The 26,381-nt window shown below is 46.5% G+C and overlaps 1 protein-coding gene across 5 annotated transcripts; it reads left to right on the top strand.

Moving 5' to 3' along the window:
* The first annotated feature begins 7,371 nt into the window (after positions 1 to 7,371).
* On the top strand, positions 7,372 to 12,732 carry LOC109778743 (uncharacterized methyltransferase At1g78140, chloroplastic). 5 transcript variants are annotated; one of them, XM_020337318.4, is made up of 11 exons: positions 7,372 to 7,792; positions 7,864 to 7,949; positions 8,026 to 8,163; positions 8,813 to 8,894; positions 9,250 to 9,440; positions 9,616 to 9,727; positions 10,292 to 10,399; positions 10,642 to 10,838; positions 10,937 to 10,984; positions 11,367 to 11,535; positions 11,973 to 12,732. In XM_020337318.4, exons 1-8 carry the CDS (start codon positions 7,559 to 7,561, stop codon positions 10,780 to 10,782), a joined length of 1,092 nt encoding a protein of 363 aa, XP_020192907.1. In that variant the 5' UTR covers positions 7,372 to 7,558; the 3' UTR covers positions 10,783 to 10,838; positions 10,937 to 10,984; positions 11,367 to 11,535; positions 11,973 to 12,732. The 5 variants fall into 5 exon arrangements, with proteins under 5 accessions (XP_020192907.1, XP_073358013.1, XP_073358015.1 ...); XM_073501912.1 differs by lacking the exon at positions 11,973 to 12,732 and having other exon boundaries at positions 11,367 to 11,915; XM_073501914.1 differs by lacking the exon at positions 11,973 to 12,732 and having other exon boundaries at positions 9,616 to 10,053; positions 11,367 to 11,691.
* Positions 12,733 to 26,381: the final 13,649 nt, after the last annotated feature.

The raw sequence follows: 26,381 nt of genomic DNA, 5'->3' as shown, positions 1-26,381 counted from the left end.
ATGTTGGCACTCAACTCGCGGATTCCCGAGGTGACATTGGGGTAATCTATGCATAGGGGCTGATGCACGTTCTTGTATTTGTTTCTCCGGTAGAAATCTTGGGGCACTCTTTGAAGTTCTTTGTGTTGGATTGAGTATTATGAATCTGAAATTATTTGGTCTTATTTTAGTACGAACTCTTGGATAGATCGATCGAAAAGAATAGCTTTGAGGTGGTTTCGTACCCTACAAACAGTTTCTTCTTATGTTCTCCGCTAGATAGGAACTTTGGAGTGATTCTTCATCGCACGTTGAGGGATGGTTATATGATCCAATTATATTAGCATGGTTAAGAGATCACACTAGTGAAAGTACGGACCCTAGGCCTCATTTTCAAGCATTGCAATACTGGTTGTGCTCCGTTTTATCAATTGCTACCTTGCTGTTTTTTTATTGTTCCTATTAAAAAAATCAATATCGACTATCATTACCACACTTCTATCACCATCTCTTCGCCGAACTAGTGCACCTATACAAATTTCCATTGTATTTGGTGTGTTGGGGACATAAGAGACTTTTTATTATTTGATTGCAGGGTTGTTTGAGAGAGACCATCTTCATCTTACGCCTCCCACGGATTGATAAACCTTAGGTCATCCACTTGAGGGAAATTTGTTACTGTCCTACAAAACTCTGCGCTTGGAGGCCCAACACGAGTCTACAAGAACAAGTTGTGTAGTAGACATCAGTCCTGTTGATCGTGGGGTCCGCTGGCTAACAGGTCCCGTCGGCCGTGGAGCCCGTCGGCTGCTTGGTACTGTAGCCCGTAGGCCATGGCGTCACGGGATGGGTGGCACGACGCTTCTATAGTGTCGGACCGCCCTGACGTCGGCCATCACGGTCAGTGGTGCCTGCGGCACTGTAGCCACGCCCCCACGACATAGAGGGCACCCTGCCCCTATACCTGGTATGATTGGACTTGACAGGCGCTGGCCCCGCTGGCTGCAGCCAGCCGGCCTGGGCGACCTGTCCCGCGCAGTCGGCCTCAAGTGGGGAGAGCCGGCCGACCGGTTTGAGGGAGTTGAGCCGTCCCGAATGTTTTGAAACGTTGGAATGTCTCCTTAAGCCTACCAGGGGGTCATCGCCCCCCCCCCCCCCCCCCCGCCGACAAATACCAAAATGGGTTTCACAAGACCATGTTTTCATCTTGTAACCTGTAGACTTGATCTGAAGTTGCTCCAAACTCTGTTGAATATGTTAAACTAAACTTGGAGCAATTCTCCGATAAAATTTGGAGATTAAGGACCGAGGAACCTCAGGGTTTGGTAGAAAACATGCATAACAGGTAGATTTTTATGACAATATAAATACTCGCCCTTCTCCCCGAAAGCATGGTGTTCGACTATATCTCATCACTACCATTGTTGACTATCTCCATCCTTCCACTCCACCCTCTCTTCCCAGTCAAAAGTACATTTCATAAAGAGGAAACCTATATCTACAGTTCCACCAAACCAGTATTAACCCCCCCCCCCCCGAATGTTTGTCGTGTGATTTGTCACTCTTGTGTTTGTGGGGAACCTTAGGAGCAATGGTGACTCCCAAGAGCTTCCAAGTTGTGGAGTTGGCATTGGACTTGTTTGAGGTTTTTTGTTCACCATAAGAGCTGCCCCTAGTAAAGTGTCCTTGTAAAGTCGTTGGTCAAGGCACTTGGAGACTTAGATGACACATTCGTCGTCATGAGTGAATCCGTTTACCTCTCCCTCTCCAGCGAATATTAGAACTCCCCTAAGAGTGTTAACTTGGAATTACGTATTCATCTCCATCACTTGTGGTCATCCTTTTCACCAATAGTTTACATTGCGTACACTAGGCATGGTGATTTGTACATAGCAAAGCTGGTAAGTCACAAAAAAACATTATCTGGACATACCTGGCCATAGAATTTAGCATAAGCAAAAATTCGTTACGAATACAACAACCCCAATCCCCCTGATAGTTTTAGAACAACAAACATGATAAACATCATGACATGATCTACCAATTAACTACCAAAATGTTGTGAACAGCAGGGGATTACACATGTTCTTTTGGATTAAAAACATTGTTTTACTAGGAGGATTCCACTTCAACTAACGAATCGAACAAAATAAACACTCGAGAAACCCTAGAATCAACATGGAAACAGAGGACACTGGGGATTGGTCACAATGCCTGCAACTATCCCTCCTGCAACCCATAAAATCATAACGGCAAAATCACAAAGTAAACGGACGTTGCGAAATAGGGGGCAACAAGCAGCAAATCCAACATCGATTTAGCGCCATAGGATGCCTCCCTCAGTTGTGAAACAAATATGACACGACCAATCCAATGAAAAACCATTAAGAACGACCAATTTAACACAGGTAATGAGCGACAGATTGGGGGCAGATGCGGAGGAGACGAAATGGGTCTCACCGACAAAACTCACCAACGATCGTCGTCAATCAACAGGGAATGAAATCCGTCGAGCACCGTTGATCCAGAGCAGGGGGAGGGGAGCAGAGAGAAGCAGAGAGAGAACTGCGAATGGAGAGGCGAGGTTACCAATTCTCGAACACCTTGAATGTGTGTGTGGGGGGTAAGGGGTGAGAGTGGAGTGGGCGACGCTTCACACACCCGTTTGCCATGGCCCACACGTCATCGACTTCCTGCAAACGCTCGCGTGCGAACCAACCAGTCGACGGGATGGAACTACCCAGCACTGACGACGCGCGTCGGATTCAAAGTGGACGGCATCAGAACAGTCCGGTCATTTTGCAGTCATCAGCCTTTCTTCTTCTTAATGGATGTTGAGTATATGTGTTATGTGCATATTGTGTATTGGGCCCACCTCCTAGTCCCTTGTATAGTTGAGGTCCGTGGCCCACCTTTGTACATCATATATACATGCCTATGCACGAAGAGCAATACATCGTGCAATCATAATCTTCTACATGGTATCAGTTTTTAGGTTCTAACCCTAGTCTTCCGCTGTCGCCGCCGCCGCCTAGCCGCCGCCGCTTGCGCTCCTCCGCGCTGGCTGCCGCTCGCGTGCTACTCCAGCCGCATCCCGATCGCTAGCTAGCCTCGCAAGCCTCACATCGCATCAAGCCTTGCCTTGGTTCGCTAGCTAGCTAGCCTCGCATAGAATCAAGCCTCGCCCCGATCGCTAGCTAGCTAGCCTCGTATCAAACCTCGCCTCGCATCGCTGCTGCCATACCCAGCCTCCCGTCCCGCTAGCATCCACCGCCGGCCCGCCCGTCAGCCACGCGCTTCTCCAGCCGTGTAGCCCCGCCGCCTGCCTGCAGAAGCCGCATCGCTTGATCTGCTGCTGCATGCCCGAGCTGCCGCCGCCACGCGATCCACTCCTAGCCGCCGCGCAAGTCGCCGCCGTTGGACCAGCGATGGCGTCAACCGGCCCGTCCGCCGCCGCCTCTGTCGTCCCGCCGCCGGCACCCTCTGGCGTGGCTCCGTCGCCGGCGCCCTACGGCGCAGCCCCGCCGCCGTACGGCGCGGCCACCACCTACGGCGTGTCCGTCGTCGCCCCGCCGCCGGTGTCCTCCGGCGCGGCCCCCTACGCGCCCGTTCCCACGTACGGGGCTCCGTCCGCGTACGAGTCTCCCGGATACTGGTGGGGGTCGTTTGCGGGTCAGCACTCGCCCGCTGGGCAGCAGCTAGATGGCGCCCAGTACCTGCAGCATCCGTTAGCGGGCCCGCAGGTTTTTCTGGCAGGCCATCCGCCCTACCTGGCAACGCGGTTGCAGCCGGGGCTGTATGGAGCGTACCCACCGCCGCCGTTGAGCGGCGACTACGGCTTCCCCATGGCGTCTCCGTCCCCCTCGCCGGCCCTGCCGTCGGCGCCCTGGGACCCGGTGCTCCTCACCGGGCTGCATGCCGCTCCTACGCCGAACAACTACACTGGAGGTGGTGATTGGTACATGGACACCGGTGCTACGGCTCACATGTTTGCTCATCCTGATAACCTTGCCTCCTTCACTCCTGTCTCCACCGACCGCCGCATCATTGTCGGTGACGGTTCCACACTTCCTATCACACATGTTGGGCACACTTCTTTTCCTTCTACTTCTACTCCTTTATCTTTGTCTAACATACTTGTGTCACCTCATCTTATTAAGAATCTCATTTCCGTTCGTTGTTTCACTCGTGAAAATCCTGTTACCGTTGAATTTGATGAGCTTGGTTTTTGTGTCAAAGACGCTCGCACCAGGATGATACTTCACCGATGTGACAGCCCTGACGAGCTCTATCCGGTGCACTCGCCTTCATCCACCACCACCGCACTGGTTGCTCTCTCCGCTAGCGTCGATCTCTGGCACGCTCGCTTGGGTCATCCCAACCCCGTCACACTTCGTCACATTCTTAGGAGTTTCAGTTTCAGTTGCAATACGATAGAGGATCACACTTGTCATACCTGTCGAGTCGGCAAACATGTTCGCCTGCCGTTTACTAATTCCACCACCATTGCTTCTTTTCCTTTTCAGTTGATTCATAGCGATGTGTGGACTTCTCCGGTTCCCAGTAACTCGGGTTATTTATATTATCTGGTCATTCTTGATGATTATTCTCATTATGTGTGGACTTTTTCTTTGCGCAGAAAGTCGGATGCACTCTCTACCTTGACGGCCTTTTACTCCTATGTCCGCACGCAGTTTGGGTGTCCCGTCCTTGCGCTTCAGACGGACAACGGAAAAGAGTTCGACAACCTCGCTTTCCGCACCTTTTTGTTGCATCACGGCACAGTTTTCCGCCTCACATGCCCGTACACTTCACAGCAGAACGGTCGAGCCGAACGCGTCCTTCGCACTCTGAATGACTGCGTTCGCACGCTCCTGTTTCATGCAAACGTGCCGCCTCGTTTTTGGCCGGACGCACTCGCCACTGCATCACTTCTTCTTAACATTAGACCCTGCCGCCCACGGTGGAACTACGCACCTCACCATCTTCTCTTTGGTACGCCACGTCTTATGACGACTTGCGTATTTTTGGGTGCCTTTGCTATCCTAGCACTGCCGACACTGCTTCTCACAAGCTTGCACCTCGATCTGTCGCTTGCATCTTCATCGGCTACCCCTCCAACTCCAAGGGATATCGGTGCTACGATCCCGTCTCCCATCGTGTGTTCACTTCCCGGCACGTTTACTTTGATGAGCATGTGTTTCCGTTTCACCAGGTACCCCCGGCTGTTCCTCCCGCCACTGGTGACGCGGGCTCCTCGACGCCTCTCCCAGGGCGCTCGCGCGCCTCTCTTGGCCCGCCCCTGGCTTTGAGGCGTGCCCCCGCATGCGGCGCCTCCTACAGCCGCGGCACTGGCGCCCTTGGCGCCCCCGACGTTGGCGCCCGCGACCTTGGTGCCCGCGCCCCCCCGGTGCCCCCGACGTCGGCGCCCGCGGCCCCCCCGGCGCCCCCGGTACCCCCAGCGCCACCGGCGCTCCCGCCCCCCTCGGCGCCTGTGGCAGGTCCGGTCACCCGCGCTCGTACGAGCGTTTTTCGCCCGAGCTCGCGCTATGCCTCGGATGACTACGTCCATGCAGTGTCCACCTCTGAGCTGTCGCCGTTGCCGTCCTCCGTTCGAGCCGCTCTTCGTGACCCGCTCTGGATGGCTGCGATGCAAGAGGAGTTTGACGCCCTGTTGCGCAACCGGACGTGGCAGCTTGTTCCTCGTCCCCGGCACGCCAACGTGATTACCGGGAAGTGGGTCTTTAAACACAAGCTCCGTCCTGATGGTACCCTTGATCGCTACAAAGCGCGCTGGGTCGTTCGTGGCTTCCGATAGCGTGCTGGCATCGACTTCACCGACACCTTCGTTCCGGTCGTCAAGCCCGGCACGATACGCACGGTTCTCCACCTTGCGGTCTCCCGTGCTTGGCCGGTGCACCAGATGGACGTCTCCAACGCCTTCCTCCATGGTCACCTCGAGGAGCAGGTCTTCTGCCAGCAGCCCACCGGGTTTGTTGACCCGGCGCTTCCTGACCACGTGTGCCTGCTTTCACGGTCCTTGTACGGACTCAAGCAGGCTCCGCGCACTTGGTACCAGCGCATCGCGGCGTTTCTCCACCAGCTTGGGTTTCGCTCTACCCGCTCGGACGCCTCGCTCTTCGTCTATCATCAGGGCTCTGACACGGCCTACTTGCTGCTCTATGTCGACGACATCATCCTGACGGCATGTACGGCTGGTCTCCTCGGTCAGCTCATGGCTCGTCTTCGCGCTGAGTTCGCCATCAAGGACTTGGGTCCTTTGCACTACTTCCTCGGTGTCGAGGTGGTGCGCCGTCCGGATGGCTTCTTCCTTCATCAGCGAAGTACGCTCACGAGCTCCTCGAGCGCGCCGGCATGCTAAACTGCAAGCCCGCCGCTACGCCTGTTGATACGAAGGCCAAGCTTTCTGTCACGGATGGTTCTCCTGCTTCGGATGCTGCATTCTATCGGTCTATCGTTGGTGCTCTCCAGTACCTCACTCTGACTCGACCGGAGATCCAATATGCCGTGCAGCAGGTGTGTCTTCATATGCATGCTCTTCGAGATGTTCACTGGGCTGCCGTTAAGCGGATTCTCCGCTATATCTGTGGCACTATGGATCTTGGCGTCACGCTTCACGCCTCCGCCGACACCGCCCTCACTGCCTACTCCGATGCAGACTGGGTGGGCTGCCCTGACACTCGTCGCTCCACTTCGGGCTATTGTGTCTATCTTTGACCCTCACTCATCTCGTGGTCGTCCAAGCGGCAGCCTATGGTCTCTCGTTCCAGTGCCGAGGCTGAGTATCGTGCGGTGGCCAACGCCGTCGCCGAGTGTTCGTGGCTTCGCCAACTGCTTCAGGAGCTCTCTTGCCCTGTTGACCGTGCCACGGTGGTCTACTGCGACAACGTCTCGGCGGTCTACCTCTCCGCTAACCCGGTGCATCATCGACGGACCAAGCATATTGAGTTGGATATTCATTTTGTTCGGGAACAGGTGGCCCTTGGCCATATTCGCGTTTTGCACTTCCCTACTTCCCAACAATTTGCCGATATCATGACCAAGGGCTTGCCTACGCCGTCATTTGAGGAGTTCCGGTCCAGTCTTTGCATCAGCCACGGTGCCGCCTCGACTGCAGGGGGGTGTTGAGTATATGTGTTATGTGCATATTCTGTATTGGGCCCGCCTTCTAGTCCCTTGTATAGTTGAGGTCCGTGGCCCATCTTTGTACATCATATATACGTGTCTATGCACGAAGAGCAATACATCGTGCAATCATAATCTTCTACAATGGAATCACAGCAGCTCTCCTGCTGTCTTTCAAAAAAAAAATTGCAGAAAAACTCTGGCGTGCCACATACATATTTCGTTTAAAAATTGGTTGCCTCTTCCGGTGGTCACTGGGCGCCCACCCGGCCAACTGCCCAGATTCAGTCGATATGCTTACGAATCACGTACACACATTGAGAACGCACAGTTGCCTGCGTGAGAGCACGGCGCGCCGCACGCTCCTCCTGCTGTTTCCAATTTCATTTCATTTTTTACCTCCTCTCCCACGCATCCGCGCCTGGACTCGACGATGGCGGCAATCCGCAGCGCGGCCATCTCCGCTGCCGCAGTCGTTGCGCCGCGCGGCTTTGGCAGGCGCCGTTGTCTTGTCGCCTGCCTCGCGGCGCCTGCACGAGGCGCATTAGGAGTCACCGCCTCCGCCTCCGCCTCCGCCTCCGGGAAGATGCTCCCGCGCTCTGCCCTGCATGCCAGCGCCTCCCCCGCCTCCAGCACCGGGGCGCCCGACTCCGACGAGGCCGCTGCGGTGAGTGTTCGCCCCGTTGGCGCATTCCATCGAGCAAGTTGCAGGCCGGCCTTCCTTAGTTCCATGTGCAGGAATCTTTGGTGGAAGCGGAGCTGAGCAAACTCGCCTGCCCAATCTGCTATTACCCGCTCGTAAGCTCGATAGATCATCAGTCAGCGTAAGTGGTCTTTCCATTTGCGTGCTAGCGGCATTCCAGGGTGCTACTGAGCGATTGTTCGTCGGTTCCTTTTCAGGCCATCCAAATCCGATTCTAGCCTTGAATGTTCTACTTGCAAGAAATTGTACTCTAAGGATGATTACTGGGATCTGACTGTGGCAGTTGGTTCTACTGAGTACTCCGAGACCATGCCTGCTGCAACTGAGCTTTTCAGGTAAAATGTGTTATTCTTTCAAAATTAGGCAAGTTCATGATGGTAGATGGACACAGGGCAATATAAAAGGCTGGCACGTTGCTTGGAAAACATTGCTTAAATAAATAAAAAAGAGGCTGGCAGATATGGCCATCTTTTTGAATTATGCCATGGGCATAATGAAGTTAATCATTCTGTCTCAGTTCTTTCAGAGTAACAACGAATTAGCTATTATCTATAGACCAATTAACCTCAGAAAGCACGTCTTAGAATCTACTCCCTCCGTTCCTAAATATAAGTCTTTTTAGACATTTCAAATGGAATACAACATACGGATGTATGTAGACATATTTTAGAGTGTAGATTCATCCATTTTGCTTCGTATGTAGTCACTTGTTGAAATCTCTAGAAAGACTTATATTTAGGAACGGAGGGAGTAGGACTGTATAACATGCACTGCAAGAAAACTCGGTGGCCATGAAACCTTGAACATGTTGGACTAGCCGGACGTTGTGTGATGAAAGGTGTCTTTCTTGGACCATTGGGAATGATTCAATATAGGTTTGCAAGTTGTTAGTGATTCTGGGGATTTGGGACGATGAATACAGCAGTGTATTTGTTAATTATTAGTTTTATTCAGACTATTCCTTACGAATGATTATTTGAACAGGACCCAACTGGTATCATTTCTTTATGAGAGAGGATGGCGCCAAAATTTCATATGGGGTGGTTTCCCAGGCTTAGAGAAAGAGGTCACGTTGCTCGACTATCATTTGATGAAATAATCGTTCACAATCATCATTATATACTGTACAAATTATCTAACTGACTCCTTTTCTTACTCTATGAGAGAGAAAATTGGTGCCTACAGAGCAATCTGTTAATAGATACTCTTGTGTGGTTACAGGTTAGCAAGCTCCAACCAAATAAATATTGTGAGAAATATGGTCATAGACCCTTACAAACAAGTCGCAGACTAGTTTATTAGCCTAAGTCTGAGCTCTACTCAGATCCAATTTGCTTATGCACATATTTAAGCATTATGTATCATTTGTGCTTACAATTATATTTACTCAAATTTCTAAAAACATTACAATACAACTACAGTTTGAGATGGCTAAAGATTATTTGAAGCCAACAAGTGGAGGGATTATAATTGATGCAAGCTGTGGGAGTGGGTTATTTTCAAGATTATTTGTTAAAAGCGAACTATATTGCCTTGTTGTGGCACTAGATTTCTCAGAGAATATGTTGAAGCAATGCAAGGAATTCATCAAGCAGGAAAACATTTCAGATGAGTATGGTTTACAGTTCTCCTGATGTTCAAGTTTTCTTTCTTTCTGTAACTCCTTTGTCACACACGATTAATGATCTGAGCTGTCATTCATCTCCTTTATAGCTTTTTCCTGTGATTAATTTTTTTTTCTAATGTTGAATGCAGCACTCCATTGTTTTTTTTTCCTGTTGTTTCAGGCGATTAGCATTGGTGAGAGCTGATATATCCAGACTCCCTTTTGTGAGTGGCTCAATTGATGCTCTGCATGCAGGTGCTGCAATTCATTGTTGGCCATCCCCAGCTTGTGCTGTAAGGGTCCTACTGGATAGTAAAATTTATTTCTGTAAAATACTATTCCTCCTTAAGTGTCTCTTAATATTCAAAGAAGTTGACCTGCTTTTGTGCCTCAGTTGTTCCTTGATTATATATTTTTTATAGTGCCCTACCATCTTGGTTGCTCCACATTCTACTGTGCAATCAAAATACACATGAACATATGCTAGTTTGCGTGCTTCAGTTATAAAGATCATTGGAAATGAGCATAGCACTATGATCACGATGGGGATATGCACATGTCCGCTATCACACACACAGGGAAACGATACAAGAAGCAAGATGCAAGAAATCCTTTTAAGGTGCTTTCTGGAAAAGAATATTAAGCTTTGCCTCATGAACTTAATGGAGAACAATGTTTCACTTTCCTAAAAATTTGTAGCTTATGTTATTGCCTTTCTGTGTATATTTAAGTAAGTTTGCATCAACAAGCTTCTTTATCTGTATCCATAGTTTTGCAGCATAAACTTTATGCTAGTCGCTACCGCTCTACGTAGGCCAAAAGGATAAAAGTCCTAAAATATTATGGTATTTTTGTAGGTTGCAGAAATCAGTCGAGTCCTTCGCCCTGGGGGTATTTTTGTCGGTTCTACTTTCATAGCAGATGTTCTTCCACCAGTTATCCCATTACTGAGGATTGGACGCCCGGTAATCCTGAGTTCCCGACTCCCTAGTAACCCACAAATAGTTCTCTTTATAGGGACATTACAGCTTATTATTTTCACAACCATGAACCATGGTAGGTATTTAGAATTGATTGTTTAATGGTTTGATACCTCCATATTGGCAGAAGGAAGATTAAGCTTCAGAGAATTTGATACTGCTATTTACAGATTCACTTTGCTCAACTATGTTCCGTCACAAACTTATCTCTTTGAACAATCTTGCAGTACATTGATCAAATCACGGGCAATAATACCTTCTTATCAGAGCTGGAGCTTGAAGATCTTTGTAGAGCATGTGGGCTGGTTAATTTTACATTTGTCAGAAATGGATTCTATATAATGTTCTCTGCTACTAAAGCAAGCTAGTTAAATAACTACAGAGTCACCTGGAACATTATCGCATAGCTCCTTGATTATGCATTGTAAGTCGTGAATACATCGTTTGATAATCGACTTAAATGAATTGTACCTCAGTTTATCTTCCCTCTCTCTCATTCTAAATGTAGAGTTTTTGTTGCAGGTTCCTCGTGAGCCACCCTTTCTGTCAGCACTGATAGTTTTGCTCAAGGTATGTGCGATGTGAATAGTGAAAGCGTACATTTTACTTCACTGACGTCATAGTGAGATTGATTATAGCATTATTTATGTAAAAGTTCAAGAAAAAATCTTCATGTAAAGCAGCGGAGGTCCTTAACCTGTAAATTTTGTGCATTCTTGTATTGATTTGATTCAAGAGCGTTGATCGCCTAGCAGAGATGTAGGACTGTCTTAATGGAGAGTTTGTGCTGAGGTAGGAACCTCGAGAGATTTCTCGGTTCCTGACCTCACCTTTGAGACCCCTTGGTTTGGGCACTCCTAAAATATTTGTAGACTCAAGTTTGTTGAAATCTCGAAGACGACTGGACCGTCCGAAATGTAAGTTATCAATGTGCTTTTTTTTTGTTTTTCAGGTAGTTATCAATGTGCTTTGCAAGTACTTTTAGAGATGAGAAACCGTAAAATTTATGTGGTAACTGTCCAAGTCCTATGCCATGGCCCTGGTACTTGAAAACGGCCCATCGAGGCCCATACACAAGAGGAGTATCTACATGCATAGGGTTGGATGGGCTGGATGAAAACGTGAGTAATACAAAATATATTTCTTTACTATGCAAACACTTTTTTACATTGTATAAACATTTTTTTTAAATGCCATGAACATATTTGTAACACTCGTGAACATCTTTTTAATTGCAACGTACACTTTTTTGAATGGTATGAAATGTTTCTTAAAAATTGGACGATTTGTTTTACATTGTATAAACATTTTTCAAAATGTCAATTACATTTTATTGAAACACGTGAATTTTTTTAATTGCCACAAACATTTTTTAAAAGTTGTGCAAATAGTTTTGTAACACTACATGAACTTTTTTTTGAACACCTAATCAATGTATTTTAAATTTGAATATAATATTTTACCCATTTCATAATTTAAATAAAAGTAATAAAACAAGAAAGGGGAGAAGTGAGAAAAAAAAACCTAAAAACTTGTTCGGGTTTGAAAACGCCTGTAGGGAGCGGCAAAGGAAGCAACACGAGAGGGAAGTGGCGGCGAACGGAATTCCGGCCAAGGAGATATTGGACCTTGGGGATGATGTATCCCCTCCGCTGCTCCCAGTCGTCGTGCGCCCGTCCATCTTGCCGCCGACAATGTAGCCGTTGTCCACTCCGCCCGTGACCGACCTTGATCCGCGACCGATTGGGCAACGGAAACGCGGGGCAGACTACGTTGTGTGCAACTCGCCGCAACTCCAACGAGCGCGGACGAGCAGGGCAGTGCCGGCATCCGGGCTGCCCCCCGTCCTGTTCAACGGAATGTCCTAGCAGGATTGGTATAAATTTTGTTCCATTTTCCCTCTTTGTTCGTAATATTTGCTATGACATTGGATCGAGATACGGAGTATTTGAAGATAATGTTGATGGATGCAAGCCTCTTGGATGAGCAAACAAAGAAGTGGCTTATGTGGAAGAAAAAGAAGACTAATGATCGTAAGCAGTATGAGACGGTGAGACCGGCGAAGGTAACAACGTACGACCCGGGTAGCGGCCATGGTAGAGCAAGAGACCTTGATGGAGGCCACGGTAGAGCAGGCAGTCCGGTTGGTGTCTGACAAGTGATCCATCATGTTGGCCAGCTGTGGTCCGAAGTAGATTTTTTTTGTCATGCCCAGATTGTTAAAATGTGATTTATTTTGCTTTGTTGCATTCTTGAATTGTGATGAATTTGTGTTATATGATCGACGTGCATGGATTGCATGGATTTGAGGATTTGAATTTGAGAAGTGTAGTTGTCTAGCAACACATTTAAGGGGCCATCCGGCCTTGTCCACGGACGTTCCCGATGCACGGGCATTTAGGGGCGGATTTGCAAAGTCCGGCTATAGATGCTCTAGCAAGCAGAGAACACACTTGCGAAAAAAAACAAGCAGAGAACGACGGCCCTCAAACCGCCCGTACCCGTGCGGGCGGAACTGTCTGGACCCCATGAGCCATCCAATGTCGACCCCATCGGTCCGCAGAGCAGTCCGGACCACAATTTTCCCGCAAAACGGAACCAAACCCGAACGAGCTTTGCCGCAGTCTAGACACGAGCCACGTCGCACTCCGACACCCAGGCCCACCCGAAACTAAGGCGGAGCCCGTGCTTTTGTAGTTGGCCGCACTGTTTCCGTAGTAAAAATTCTCCACTCTCTTCTTCCATCCCGCCACTCTCCACCCAGTTCCCGCCCCTTTCCCCCGTCTCTTCTTCCCTCCCGCCATCGCGCATGGACCCGGAGGAGACCCTGTCAGAGATGGTGGTGGTGGAGGATTCGAGCACCACGCTCGCCCGGAATATCAACTCGGCGACAAGGCAAAAAACCTTGCGTCAAAGCGGAGGTTGCAAAGGCGGAAACACTCAAGAAGCAGAATACCGGCGGAGGGGGTACTGGTGGCAGATGTGGCGGTGGGTGTAGTGTGTTCAAGAAGTTGGAGAAGAAAAACTTCACCGTCATGCATTGTTGGTTGAAGTTGAATGGACAATCCAAGTGTAACCTATACATTATCAAGACCGCGAGCCAAGGTGCCTAGGAAGAAACTGGTAACTCAACCGACCCAACAAAAGAACCACAAAGGTTAGAAGAGGGTTACAAGGAAAGAAGTTGGAGGAGGAGAGGATGAAGCGAGAAGGTGCGGCGACCAAGATGACGGAGAGGTTCAAAGACATCTTGATGAAGAAGGAGGAGGCATACGTTAAGCGCTCTGATGCCAAAGGAGGAAAAAAGGTGGAAATGTTTGACTTGTTGAGAAGGCGACCGAGAAGAAGTTCAAACTCAAAGAGAAGAGGGCCATGATCGAAGTGAAGAAGGCCATGCATGAAGAGAAGAAGGTGAAGATCCCAGGCGCTGCGGAGGACGCAAAGATTTTGACCTTGAAGATGGCGGATTTGAATGACGACGCAAGAAGCATCATGTAAGCCGTTGGTTTCAAAATGTTGCAGCAGTAGAACGATGAGTTAGAGAGGACAGAGCAGGAGGAGATGGAGGCGGCAGAAAAGGCGGGGGAGGAGGCCGACACGGAGGCGGAGGCGGGCTACACGATGGCGACGACGGATTGATCGTGGAGGCTCAGATTGACGGACTGCCAGATTGATATTCTTTTGTGACCGGGCATGTAAACATTAAACATACTTACCTCTTTTTGGTTGTGATGGGCCGATGATGTGTCCGACGCTAGTATGATTCGGCGCTGCTATGTATGAGACGTATTTAAAAACTTGCGAGGAAAACTTTTAATCTATTCATCAATTGTCAAGGTAGTGCAAAGAATACCAGATCCAGATCCGTAGACTAGTGCAAAGAATACCAGATCCAGATCCGTAGACTACCTAGTGACGACTAAAAGCAATGGAGCGGGCCGAAGCTGTGCACCGTCATCGCCCCTCCCTCATCGGACATATAGTAGCTAGCTTTGGATGACGGACCCTGGCATCCGTGTCTGCGGGTTGGTCTTTTCTGTCCACGTTTATGGGTCAACGTCGGAGATGCCCTCAGAGCATCTATAGATGGACGCCCCAAACTCGCCACATACGCCCGGGCGGACGGCTCGCTCACTGACCGGTCACGAAAAATTGACCTAGACGGGCTCCCCAAACGAGGCTCAAACGCCCGGGCTGACCGGCACCCCTTATATCCAGTCCAAATATGGGCGGTGAAAGAACATGTGGTGCCCCCATGTTTGGTTTTGGTAATTGACGACAATCTCTATGGACTAATGGTTGCCTTGAGTTATATTTGAAGGTTTTGCCCATAGGCTTTTCTTGGAGTACATGTGTTGGTTTCAAAGAGAGTTTGTGTTGACCAAGGTGCTATTGAGGAATTATCCAAAGATTGGTCATGTGAGAGTTGAGCTTATTGCAAGCATGTCTTGAAGAAGAAGATTGTGTGATCATTCATGTTTACCTTCAAGACATCATCCAAATGAAGAGAGTTGGAAAGATTCTAGGTTGATCAAGACTAAGTCAAGAGTGAATCAAGTTGATCAACTCACAAAGCGTAGAAGATGTACCGAGAGGGATCAAGTGATCCCATGGTATGGTAAGCATTGTCCATTGTGCTTTGTGTACTAACCCATGGTCTATGTGAGAGTTCTATGTGGGGTTAGGTACGTGTTCATGGGCTTGCATCAAGAGGAAGATATCACTCAACCCATGGAGAGGATGACATCAAGTGGTGATCGTCATCAAGATTGCCGTGTGCAAGTTCAAGTGGAGCATCACGAAGAGATCAAGTGCTTGAAGCTTTCCATCCATTGTGGTAACAATGGACTTGTGAAGATGTGCCGAAGAGTGGCTCACCCATAGTGGACTATGGGGGAGTAATCATCTAGTCTTCATCGAGCCAACGCAATCAAGAAAGGTGATCCAACTTGAGGGAGTCAAGATCGTCATCACCTAGCTCAAGTGGACCATGTGCAAGGCAAAGGTTTGCCCTTGATAGGTTTTCTATTTTACCGGTCTCATGGTGGTAGTTGGGAGACCAGGTTATAGGATCGATAGCCGTACTATCAAGGGGGGCTCTCAAGTGAGTAGCTTGATCGTACCGTTCGTCGAGAGCTCAAACCATTGCATCCTTGCATCATGTTTCTTGGTTCTTTTTTGGTTCTCTTTGTGAGTCTTAGAGCTTATGGTCATCTTGATGACAAGCTTGAGTTCATCGAAAACGGAGTTTGCATGCGTCTTCTATGATGTTTTCGATGTTGGAGGTTTTACCGGTCTTATCCGAGGAAGGGTTCTCACCATTTTCTTTTGGGCCTTTTCTCATTTGCTTCTTATTGGTATTTCTATCAAGATTGTGTTAGCCCTTGTCGCTAGCTTTCCAACAAACTTGGATTCGTCGAATTCGGAGTCCGTTTGCAGAAGTTGTGTCAGTTTTGGTGTTCTGAAAAGGCTGCAGCGGTACTACCGCGGACAGGAGCGGATGTAATTTTTTACTACCGCTCTTGGGAGCGGTACTACCGCTTGGAGCAGTACTACCGTGGCTACTTCCGTGGCTACTTCCGCTCGGGACCAAAAACTCGTCACAAGTCCAGCGGTGGTAGGCACGGATGTAATTTTTTAGTACCGCTCGCAAGCAGTAGTACCGCTACCCCTAGCGGTAGTACCGCTCCTTGGAGCGGTAGTACCGCTCGGTGCGGGCTGTGACCATAACGGTTGGATTTTCCCCACCTATAAAAGGGGGTCTTCTTCCCCAATGAACCTTATCCTTTGAGCTCGTGTTCTTCCCCCATTGTTGACCTTCTTCGAGCTTGCTAACTCTCAATCCCTTCATGGATTCTTGCTAGTTTTTGAGGGAAAAGAGAGAGGAGATCTAGATCCACATTTCCACCAATCACTTTCTCCTCTATGTGAGGGGAACCCCTTGGATCTAGATCTTGGAGTTCTTGGTGTTCTCCTTCTTATTCTTCCTCTCATTTTCCTCCCTAGCATTAGGTGGGATTTGAGAGAGAAGGACTTGGGCACTCCGTGTGCCCTTGCCATTGCATTTGGTGCATCGGTTTGAGTTCTCCACGGTGATACGTGGAAGTTACAAGTTGAGAAGCTTATTACTCTTGGGTGCTTGGTACCCTTGAGCTTGTTCCTCTTGGGTGCTTGGGCGTCCTAGACGGTTGGTGGTGTTCGGAGCTCAATCATTGTGGTGTAAAGCTCCGAGGAAGCGTCGGGGTCTCCAATTAGGTTGTGGAGATCGCCCCGAGCAATTTGACGGGTTCCGGTGACCGCCCCCAAGGGTTGCCAAAGTGTACGGGTTCGGTGACCGCCCCCAAGGGTTGCCATTTGTACGGGTTCGGTGACCGCCCTCAAGGGCCCTTAGTGGAATCACGACATCTTGCATTGTGCGAGGGCGTGAGGAGATTACGGTGGCCCTAGTGTCTTCTTGGGGAGCATTGTGCCTCCACACCGCTCCAAACGGAGATTTGCATCCGCAAGGGTGTGAACTTCGGGATACATCATCGTCTCCACGTGCCTCGGTTATCTCTTACCCGAGCCCTTTACTTATGCACTTTACTTTGTGATAGCCATATTGTTTCTTGTCATATATCTTGCTATCACCTAAGTAGTTTTTCTTGCTTAGCATAAGTTGTTGGTGCACATAGGTGAGCCTAGTTGTTGTAGGTTTTGTGCTTGACAAATTAACCGCTAGGTTTATTCCGCATTTGTTCAAGCCTCAACCGTAATTATTTTAAAGCGCCTATTCACCCCCCCTCTAGGCGACATCCACGATCTTTCAATTGGTATCAGAGCATCGTCTCTCTTTGTTAGGCTTAACCGCCTAGAGAGTAAAGATGTCGACTAGGGGATTAGGATTCTGTGACACACTTAGTTTCGATGGCACAAATTTTGATGTTTGGGTAATTCGCATGCTTAATCTCTTTAGGGTCATGGACCCAAATTTAGAGCGAATTGTAGATATGGGTTTTTCTCCTCCAAAAGATCCCCAAAGATTATCTTTAGAGGATGAGAAAAACTCTTATCTCAATGCTCAAGCTTCTAATATGCTTTTCGATGCTTTGAGCAATGTAGTTATATTTCAACTCATGCCTTTCCGGGATGCTCATGAGTTGTGGACAAAGCTTCAAGATAAATATGGCGTGTCCAAGTTTTGTGGGGATGATTGTTCTCCCTCCACCTCCGGTCGTGTTGTGTTCTCAACTTTTTCTACTTCAACTACATGTGGTTTGCCACAAGGTAAAGACATGGTGAGTAGTGGTGTTCATTGCAATGATGATAGTGGGCTTAGTTTTGATAATCCTTCATCACTTTCTTGTTGCGATGCTTCATCTTTGGACTCTAGCACTTCGAGCACTCCAAATGTTTCACATGCTTGTGTTGATAGTCCTTGCATATCATGTACAAATTGCTTGACTAAATCTCATGATGATATGCTTGCTATGTCTTGTTGGCATGATAAAAATGCATGTATTTCCTCGAGTTGTTGTGCTAACAATGTAGAGGAAACCCAACACTCCAGGGAACAAGATGTGGTCTTGAATGATGCTTCAAGGGATCCCACATCATCATCTATTGCTTTTTGCCTGATGGCCAAGGCTTCAAAGGTATCTCCCACTTTGAATCCCAATATATCTTGTGATAATATTGATGATGGCAAGAGTGATGATGATGTCGATTATGATGAAGAGAATGATGATGTTGCCTCCTTAAAAGTTAAGGGGGAAATAATTTTTAAAGCTCTTCTTAAGAATAAAATTGCTCGTTCCAACTTCATGGAAATCATGTCTATTGCTATTGAGGGCAAGAAATATATTGATGAGTTGGAATCTCGTCTTGAGGAGCATGAGGTCACCATTGATAAAATGGAAGGTCATGAGCGTGATTACGCTAATGAGATTGCGGACCTCTCTCAAGCTCTTGAACTTGAACAAACCACCAAAGAATCTCTTGAGGAGTTATCTAGAGTGAAGGAATCTCATGATAGAGATCTTGAGGTGGCCAATGTTTTTTAAACTAAAAATGCTAAGCTTGAAGTTGCTCATGCTAGACTCCTTAAGGATTTTGAGCACCTCGAAAATGGCTCAAGGGTCATCAAGGGTGAGCTCATCAAACTCACCGAGTCTCATGCTCAACTTGAAGCTTCTTATTTAAAAGAGCTTGCCAAGTTGCCTTCTCCTTTTGTTGTTAATGATGATGCTTGTGCTACTAACTCTATTTCTTGTGAAGCATCCATTTTAAAGGAGAACGTTGAGCTACGGGCTCAACTTGAGTTGCTATCTAGCAATTATGGGAAATTGGAAGAAAGCCATGAAAAGCTCTCAAGCTCTCATGATGATCTTCTAGTATCCCATAATGTGCTAAAGATAGCTCATGAGGCCATGATTGCTAAGGTAACATCTAGTGAGCCTCATGTGGACACTAGCACTACTTTTAGTCAAAATGCTATATTGCCTTGTGCTAGTCCTCGCGATTCATTCATGCATAACGTTGGTACATCTTGTGATGAATTTCTTTCCTTGCCTTGTTGCTCTAACGATGAAGCTTATACTTCCTCTAGTGCTTGTGTTGAGACTAACCATGTAGAGGAAATCAAAGAGCTCAAGGCCCAAGTCACTTCTTTGAAGAAAGACTTGGAAAAGAGTCATGAAGGGAAATTTACACTCAACAACATCTTGAGAGTGCAAAAATCCCCCAATGACAAAGGTGGACTTGGATTCAACTCCAACAAGAAGAAGAAGTCCAAGATGAACAAAAAGAAGGGCCAAGAACAAGTCAAGAATTCAGCCAAGGTTGTTTGCTTCAAGTGCAAAGTAGAAGGGCATCATGTTAGATCTTGCCCATTGAAGAAGAAGGCCATTAGTGACAAGCAACAAGGGAAGCATCCACAAGTTCGATCTCATGCTCAACCACAAGTTGAAGAAAGTCCTCTTCCCAAGAATCCTCAAGCTAATGCTTCTCAAGTTGAGAAATCAAGTGAGAAAAAAGTGAAGAGTAGACGTTGCTACTTATGTCGTGAGAAAGGTCACCTCGCCTCTTCATGCACTAGTGGTAACTTATCCAACCTAATTATTATTGATGATATCTATTCTCTTGGGAAGGATAATGTTGGCCATGTGTTTGCCAAATTTGTTGGTGCTCAAAGTGGTGTCAAGAAAAGAACCATTTGGGTAGCCAAGCCTATTGTGACTAACCTCTTAGGACCCAACTTGGTTGGGGACCAACTAGCTCAAACTTGATCAATAGGTGTTGTTGGAGGGCATTGGAGACTTGGCTACATTATGAAGATTTAAGGGGACTTCATCATTCTTATTGTCTCAAGCCAAGTCAATTGGGTTATCAAGTTTCTATTCTAGATCCAATGTGCCTCCTTCTGGTAACTTGTACTTAAATTGTTTACATCGAAAGTTACTTGCCCCTTTGCATGTTTTGGTTTTGTTCCTTGCATGTGGTTGTATATGTTGTGCCTCCAATTTTCTTATCTTGAGTAATCAAGTATGTGTGTGTTGGTTTGCACATCATGTACGTGTGTGTAGTGCGTTGAGCCTTTGCGCATCTTGTTTGTATGTTAGTTGGCTCTTGTGAGAGATTAATGGAACATCCCATTTTGGGGGAGTGATGTGCTTTGTGCACCTCACGGTCCCATAAATGTGTTTACATGAGGAATACCACCTAGTATTGATATTGCAAGCTTATCTAGTCACTATTTGGTATGTCTTCTCATGAGAAATTCAAATTCTAAATAGTCCATTAATTATCTCTTGTTGGATCCTCTTTTTGCCTCTTGTTAAGTTTTCTTTAATTGGTATCACATTATGGGGGAGTAATATGCTATGTATATTACTAGCCTAGAAAATGTGTACATTTGAGATATTGTCACCTAGAATTGATATTGTAAATTATCTTGTTCCTACGTGGCATGTTAGCTCTACAAGTTGCAATTTGCTTGTGTTTGGTGTGAAGATGATGTCGGATATCCTTGCTATCTACCACCGGGAATTATTTCCAAATACTTCTTGTCTTTTGACAATTGGTACTCACTTATGTGTGGTAGAAATTATTGATCATCTTCACGTTGGCGTTTGCTTTTTATTTGCCTTATCTCTTGCCAAGTTTGTGTCAACTCCCATTGCCTTCCGTGCCACTTGAGGATCTTGTTGTTTTCTTGATCTTGTCTAGTGTTTTCCTTGATATAGTGAACGTAGTGATCCTACCTTGTGCATTTTGTATTCAAATGCAAATTCTCTATAATGCACAACTCGTGGGGGAGCTATCCTATTTTCTATAAAACACTAAACTTGTGATCCATTTTAAGTGTGTGTTGGTGGACGGCAAGCCGTTTCTTTTTGGTACTTGTGCCATCATGAAACTTTGTAGAGAGCTTGGTTTGTTTGGAACCATCCTCTCTTTTGGGAGTTTGATATCATTTTGTGGGTTCCAATGGATATCTCATTCCTTGATGTATCTTTTAATGATATCTTCCAAGTGATGATTTCTCCATTTGGTATTCTTTACACTTGGTATTTCCTTGTATTTTGGTATCGGTTCTTGAAATTCTTGAGCATGCATATTAACTTCATGTAGTTTCCGTGGCATGCTTTCTCTCTTTGACCCAATATATAGGGGAAACTCCACCAAGTCTCAAATTGGATGAGATGTGCATGAATTTCATTTCCATATCTATATGCACATATTTATGTGGAGTTTGTCCTATGCATTGTTGGTGTTTCTAACTCTTTGGTCCCAATGAGTTTGGGTACCATTTTGTTTGTGTTGTTGTTCTAGGAACAATTGGAGATGCATTGGATGCTCGGCTCACTCACAAGGAAGGTGTTGTCACCATGTGCTTTTTTGAGTCAAGCTAGGATGATCAATGAACTACTTTGTACCTTCAATTGGTATCTACTACATCCTTCCAATGTTAACTCGGTAACAAGTATCTTCATATACTTCATGCACACATTTCTTGCATCAACCTTGTGTAGGTTGTATCATGGCATGTTATTCATTCTCTCTTGTGATACTTGTTTCCTTTCTCAAAGCATCCCAACAATGATCTCTTGTTGCTAGTTGTGATGTCTTTGATGGTTGTGTGGTAGGAATTCATTTATGTACAATAAGACCATATCTAGCCATGTGCTATGCTTCCAAGCAAATATCTTATTGGTATATCTATGACTTTCTTTTGGATATCTTGTTCCTTCGTGTTGTAACTATTTCGGGTGTACATCCTTCTTTGTAGATATATATATCATCATGATCTCGTCTACCTAGAACCTTATACACTTGAGAGAAATTACATCTCTAGATGATATCCTTTTTTTCACGTCCACCTTGTCTTTCTTGTTATTTATTTGGTGGCTCCATGAAAGCTTTTGCCTTGAGTGCATGTCTTATCTCGTTGCATCTTGATGCACTCCTGTGTGGTGAAGATTATTTTCCTCATGCTTATCTCTACGAGGCTTTTGCCATCTTAATTGGTATCCCTCGTCTTGATGAGGCTTTCATCTTCTATCTTCACCATGGGTTGTCACAAGTGTTGGTTATTCATTTTGCATTTTTAGTGTGCTTGTGAACCCTTTTGCTTGGTGTGTGTGGGGAGGACATGTCATGCACCTTGTATCTCCACTATCCAAGACTATGTTGATGCTTAATGCTCATTCATACATTAGTCTTCTCAAGTGCTTTGCCATGACTCACACACATCATTTTGGTTGAGCCTACTGTTAAGTTGCCTCTTTTATATGTTGCTCAACCATTTGTTTGTTGCAAGTGCTAGGCTTTGTTTCCTATATGCTCACTTGCACTTGTTGTGAGTTTCTATTGATTTTCGGGGAGTGATGATCCTATTTTGTGCACTCGGTATCCTAATGCAAATATTGTAAGAAGTGCACAAATCATGGAGAGCTTCACTAGTGTCTTTAGAACACTCTGTTGCTCTCTTGCACTTGTCGTGAGGTTCTATTGATCTTGGGGGAGTGACGATCCTATTTTGTGCTCGTTGTATCCAGTTACAAAACTAAATTGTGCACAAATCATGGGGAGCTTCTCTAGTTTCTCTAGAACACTCCTTTGCTCATATCATAATTTATTTCATTCATGTGGCACATAGGATCATTGGTCTAGTTGTCTCAATTGATATCCGTTGATTGCTTGCTTCAATTGGTATCTTTTGATTGCTTGTTTGCTTGTTTCTCTCTTTCTTATGTCTTTGTGGCATATCTTTCTTTTGTAAACTTTGGGCCTAAATATAGTTTGTTTTCCTCCTAGTATTTACCGTCAAACTTGTGTATTGCATTCCACTCTCTTGTTGAGAAATACACAAATTATGGACGAACACAATTTATATTGGCCTTCTAAGCTTTTCTCCCATTTTGGCAATCGATGCCAATGGGGGAGAAGTTTCAGAGAGTTTTGTGGAGAAGTTTAGAGAATTCTCTCCTCTTGCTTTGGTTTTGTTCCTAAGCATTTGCATCTCTTACTCATGCATCATTGGTTGTTGCATTGCATGGTGATGCATAATTCCTTATATAAACTCTCTTGAAAGTGATTGTCATCAATTACCAAAATGGGGGAGATTGAAAGAACATGTGGTGCCCCCATGTTTGGTTTTGGTAATTGACGACAATCTCTATGGACTAATGGTTGCCTTGAGTTATATTTGAAGGTTTTGTCCATAGGCTTTTCTTGGAGTACATGTGTTGGTTTCAAAGAGAGTTTGTGTTGACCAAGGTGCTATTAAGGAATTATCCAAAGATTGGTCATGTGAGAGTTGAGCTTATTGCAAGCATGTCTTGAAGAAGAAGATTGTGTGATCATTCATGTTTACCTTCAAGACATCATTCAAATGAAGAGAGTTGGAAAGATTCTAGGTTGATCAAGACTAAGTCAAGAGTGAATCAAGTTGATCAACTCACAAAGCGTAGAAGATGTACCGAGAGGGATCAAGTGATCCCATGGTATGGTAAGCATTGTCCATTGTGCTTTGTGTACTAACCCATGGTCTATGTGAGAGTTCTATGTGGGGTTAGGTACGTGTTCATGGGCTTGCGTCAAGAGGAAGATATCACTCACTCCATGGAGAGGATGACATCAAGTGGTGATCGTCATCAAGATTGCCGTGTGCAAGTTCAAGTGGAGCATCACGAAGAGATCAAGTGCTTGAAGCTTTCCGTCCATTGTGGTGACAATGGACTTGTGAAGATGTGCCGAAGAGTGGCTCACCCATAGTGGACTATGGGGAGTAATCATCTAGTCTTCATCGAGCCAACGCAATCAAGAAAGGTGGTCCAACTTGAGGGAGTCAAGATCGTCATCATCTAGCTCAAGTGGACCATGTGCAAGGCAAAGGTTTGCCCTTGATAGTTTTTCTATTTTACCGGTCTCATGGTGGTAGTTGGGAGACCGGGTTATAGGATCGATAGCCGTACTATCAATGGGGGCTCTCAAGTGAGTAGCTTGATCGTATCGTTCGTCGAGAGCTCAAACCATTGCATCCTTGCAACATGTTTCTTGGTTCTTTTTTGGTTCTCTTTGTGAGTCTTAGAGCTTATGGTCATCTTGATGACAAGCTTGAGTTCATCGAAAACGGAGTTTGCATGCATCTTCTATGATGTTTTCGATGTTGGAGGTTTTACCGGTCTTATCCGAGGAAGGGTTCTCACCATTTTCTCTTGGGACTTTTCTCATTTGCTTCTTATTGGTATTTCTATCAAGATTGTGTTAGCCCTTGTCGCTAGCTTTCCAACAAACTTGGTTTCGTCGAATTCGGAGCCCGTTTGCAGAAGTTGTGTCAGTTTTGGTGTTCTGAAAAGACTGCAGCGGTACTACCGCGGACAGGAGCGGATGTAATTTTTTACTACCGCTCTTGGGAGCGGTACTACCGCGGCTACTTCCGTGGCTACTTCCGCTCGGGACCAAAAACTCGTCACAAGTCCAGCGGTGGTAGGCACGGATGTAATTTTTTAGTACCGCTCGCAAGCAGTAGTACCGCTACCCTTAGCAGTAGTACCGCTACCCCTAGCGGTAGTACCGCTCCTTGGAGCGGTAGTACCGCTCGGTGCGGGCTGTGACCATAACGGCTGGATTTTTCCCCACCTATAAAAGGGGGTCTTCTTCCCCAATGAACCTTATCCTTTGAGCTCGTGTTCTTCCCCATTATTGACCTTCTTCGAGCTTGCTAACTCTCAATCCCTCCATGGATTCTTGCTAGTTTTTGAGGGAAAAGAGAGAGGAGATCTAGATCCACATTTCCACCAATCACTTTCTCCTCTATGTGAGGGGAACCCCTTGGATCTAGATCTTGGAGTTTTTGGTGTTCTCCTTCTTGTTCTTCCTCTCATTTTCCTCTCTAGCATTAGTTGCTTCGGTGGGATTTGAGAGAGAAGGACTTGGGCACTCCGTGTGCCCTTGCCATTGCATTTGGTGCATCGGTTTGAGTTCTCCATGGTGATACGTGGAAGTTACAAGTTGAGAAGCTTATTACTCTTGGGTGCTTGGTACCCTTGAGCTTGTTCCTCTTGGGTGCTTGGGCGCCCTAGACGGTTGGTGGTGTTCGGAGCTCAATCATTGTGGTGTAAAGCTCCGGGCAAGCGTCGGGGTCTCCAATTAGGTTGTGGAGATCGCCCCGAGCAATTTGACGGGTTCTGGTGACCGCCCCCAAGGGTTGCCAAAGTGTACGGGTTCGGTGACCGCCCCAAGGGTTGCCATTTGTACGGGTTCGGTGACCGCCCTCAAGGGTCCCTTAGTGGAATCACGGCATCTTGCATTGTGCGAGGGCGTGAGGAGATTACGGTGGCCCTAGTGGCTTCTTGGGGAGCATTGTGCCTCCACACCGCTCCAAACAGAGATTAGCATTCGCAAGGGTGTGAACTTCGGGATACATCGTCGTCTCCGCGTGCCTCGATTATCTCTTACCCGAGCCCTTTACTTATGCACTTTACTTTGTGATAGCCATATTGTTTCTTGTCATATATCTTGCTATCACCTAAGTAGTTTTTCTTGCTTAGCATAAGTTGTTGGTGCACATAGGTGAGCCTAGTTGTTGTAGGTTTTGTTCTTGACAAATTAACCGCTAGATTTATTCCGCATTTGTTCAAGCCTCAACCGTAATTATTTTAAAGCGCCTATTCACCCCCACCCTCTAGGCGACATCCACGATCTTTCAGGCGGATATGGGGGTGCCTCAGCGTGTCCGTGCGCTTTCGCTGACCCCGCGGCAGGTCGTAGAGTTCCACTTGCAGCGACAAAAGCTCCTTCCTTTCTCATCGCTGCACCCAAATTTTAGTCCCACATCGCCGCGCGAAGCATACACGGACCGTCTTAAATAGCCGCGCCGGTGGATGATGGCAAATTTCTCTGTTATTGTGTAGGTCTATCAATTCTCGTTGTGTGAATGAGATAACTTGACACTAGATTGCATTTCATCAACTGATGCTTGTTCATCTAGTGTCAAGTTCGTATCATTCATATACGTTGATACCCCTACTACAATGACAGTGAATTTTATTTTGTTCATCAATTTTTATCGACACATTGTGATTCACAAAAAGCAGTACTGACATGAATGTTTCCTTTGTTAAGGAGATAGAACATGACTATGAATCTTCTATGTGATAAGCATAGAAGATTCATAGTGACAGTCTATCTTCTTAACAAATGATGCAATGATGTCAGAAGAGAAGACCCAGCAATTTAAACTGGTCGACGAGCTCGTCACACGGCGAGGTGGGACTAATACAGATGTGAAAATCTTAAGTATGAGCAATTTTTGGTGTGTTTTGATAGTCCAGCAGGCCCAAGACGGGCGGGATGATCGTCGTGCATGTCCGTGCATGTAATAGATGTTTTGAAAATAAGGTATATGGTTGCAAATGGTAAAATTTAAGGTCCGTTCGGTCACTGTCCGCGGGCGCGTCCAGGTGCGTCCGTGGATGTTTAA

Source organism: Aegilops tauschii, chromosome 6 (assembly GCF_002575655.3).
Source record: "Aegilops tauschii subsp. strangulata cultivar AL8/78 chromosome 6, Aet v6.0, whole genome shotgun sequence".
NCBI lineage: Eukaryota > Viridiplantae > Streptophyta > Magnoliopsida > Poales > Poaceae > Aegilops > Aegilops tauschii.
This window is presented reverse-complemented; position numbering and strand designations above follow the sequence as displayed.

Coding starts and splice junctions, on each gene's coding strand:
- LOC109778743 (XM_020337318.4), top strand. CDS start 7,559: ATGGCGGCAATCCGCAGCGCGGCCATCTCCGCTGCCGCAGTCGTTGCG. Junction 7,950..8,025: donor TCGATAGATCATCAGTCAGC/GTAAGTGGTCTT, acceptor GTTCCTTTTCAG/GCCATCCAAATCCGATTCTA. Junction 9,441..9,615: donor CAGGAAAACATTTCAGATGA/GTATGGTTTACA, acceptor CTGTTGTTTCAG/GCGATTAGCATTGGTGAGAG.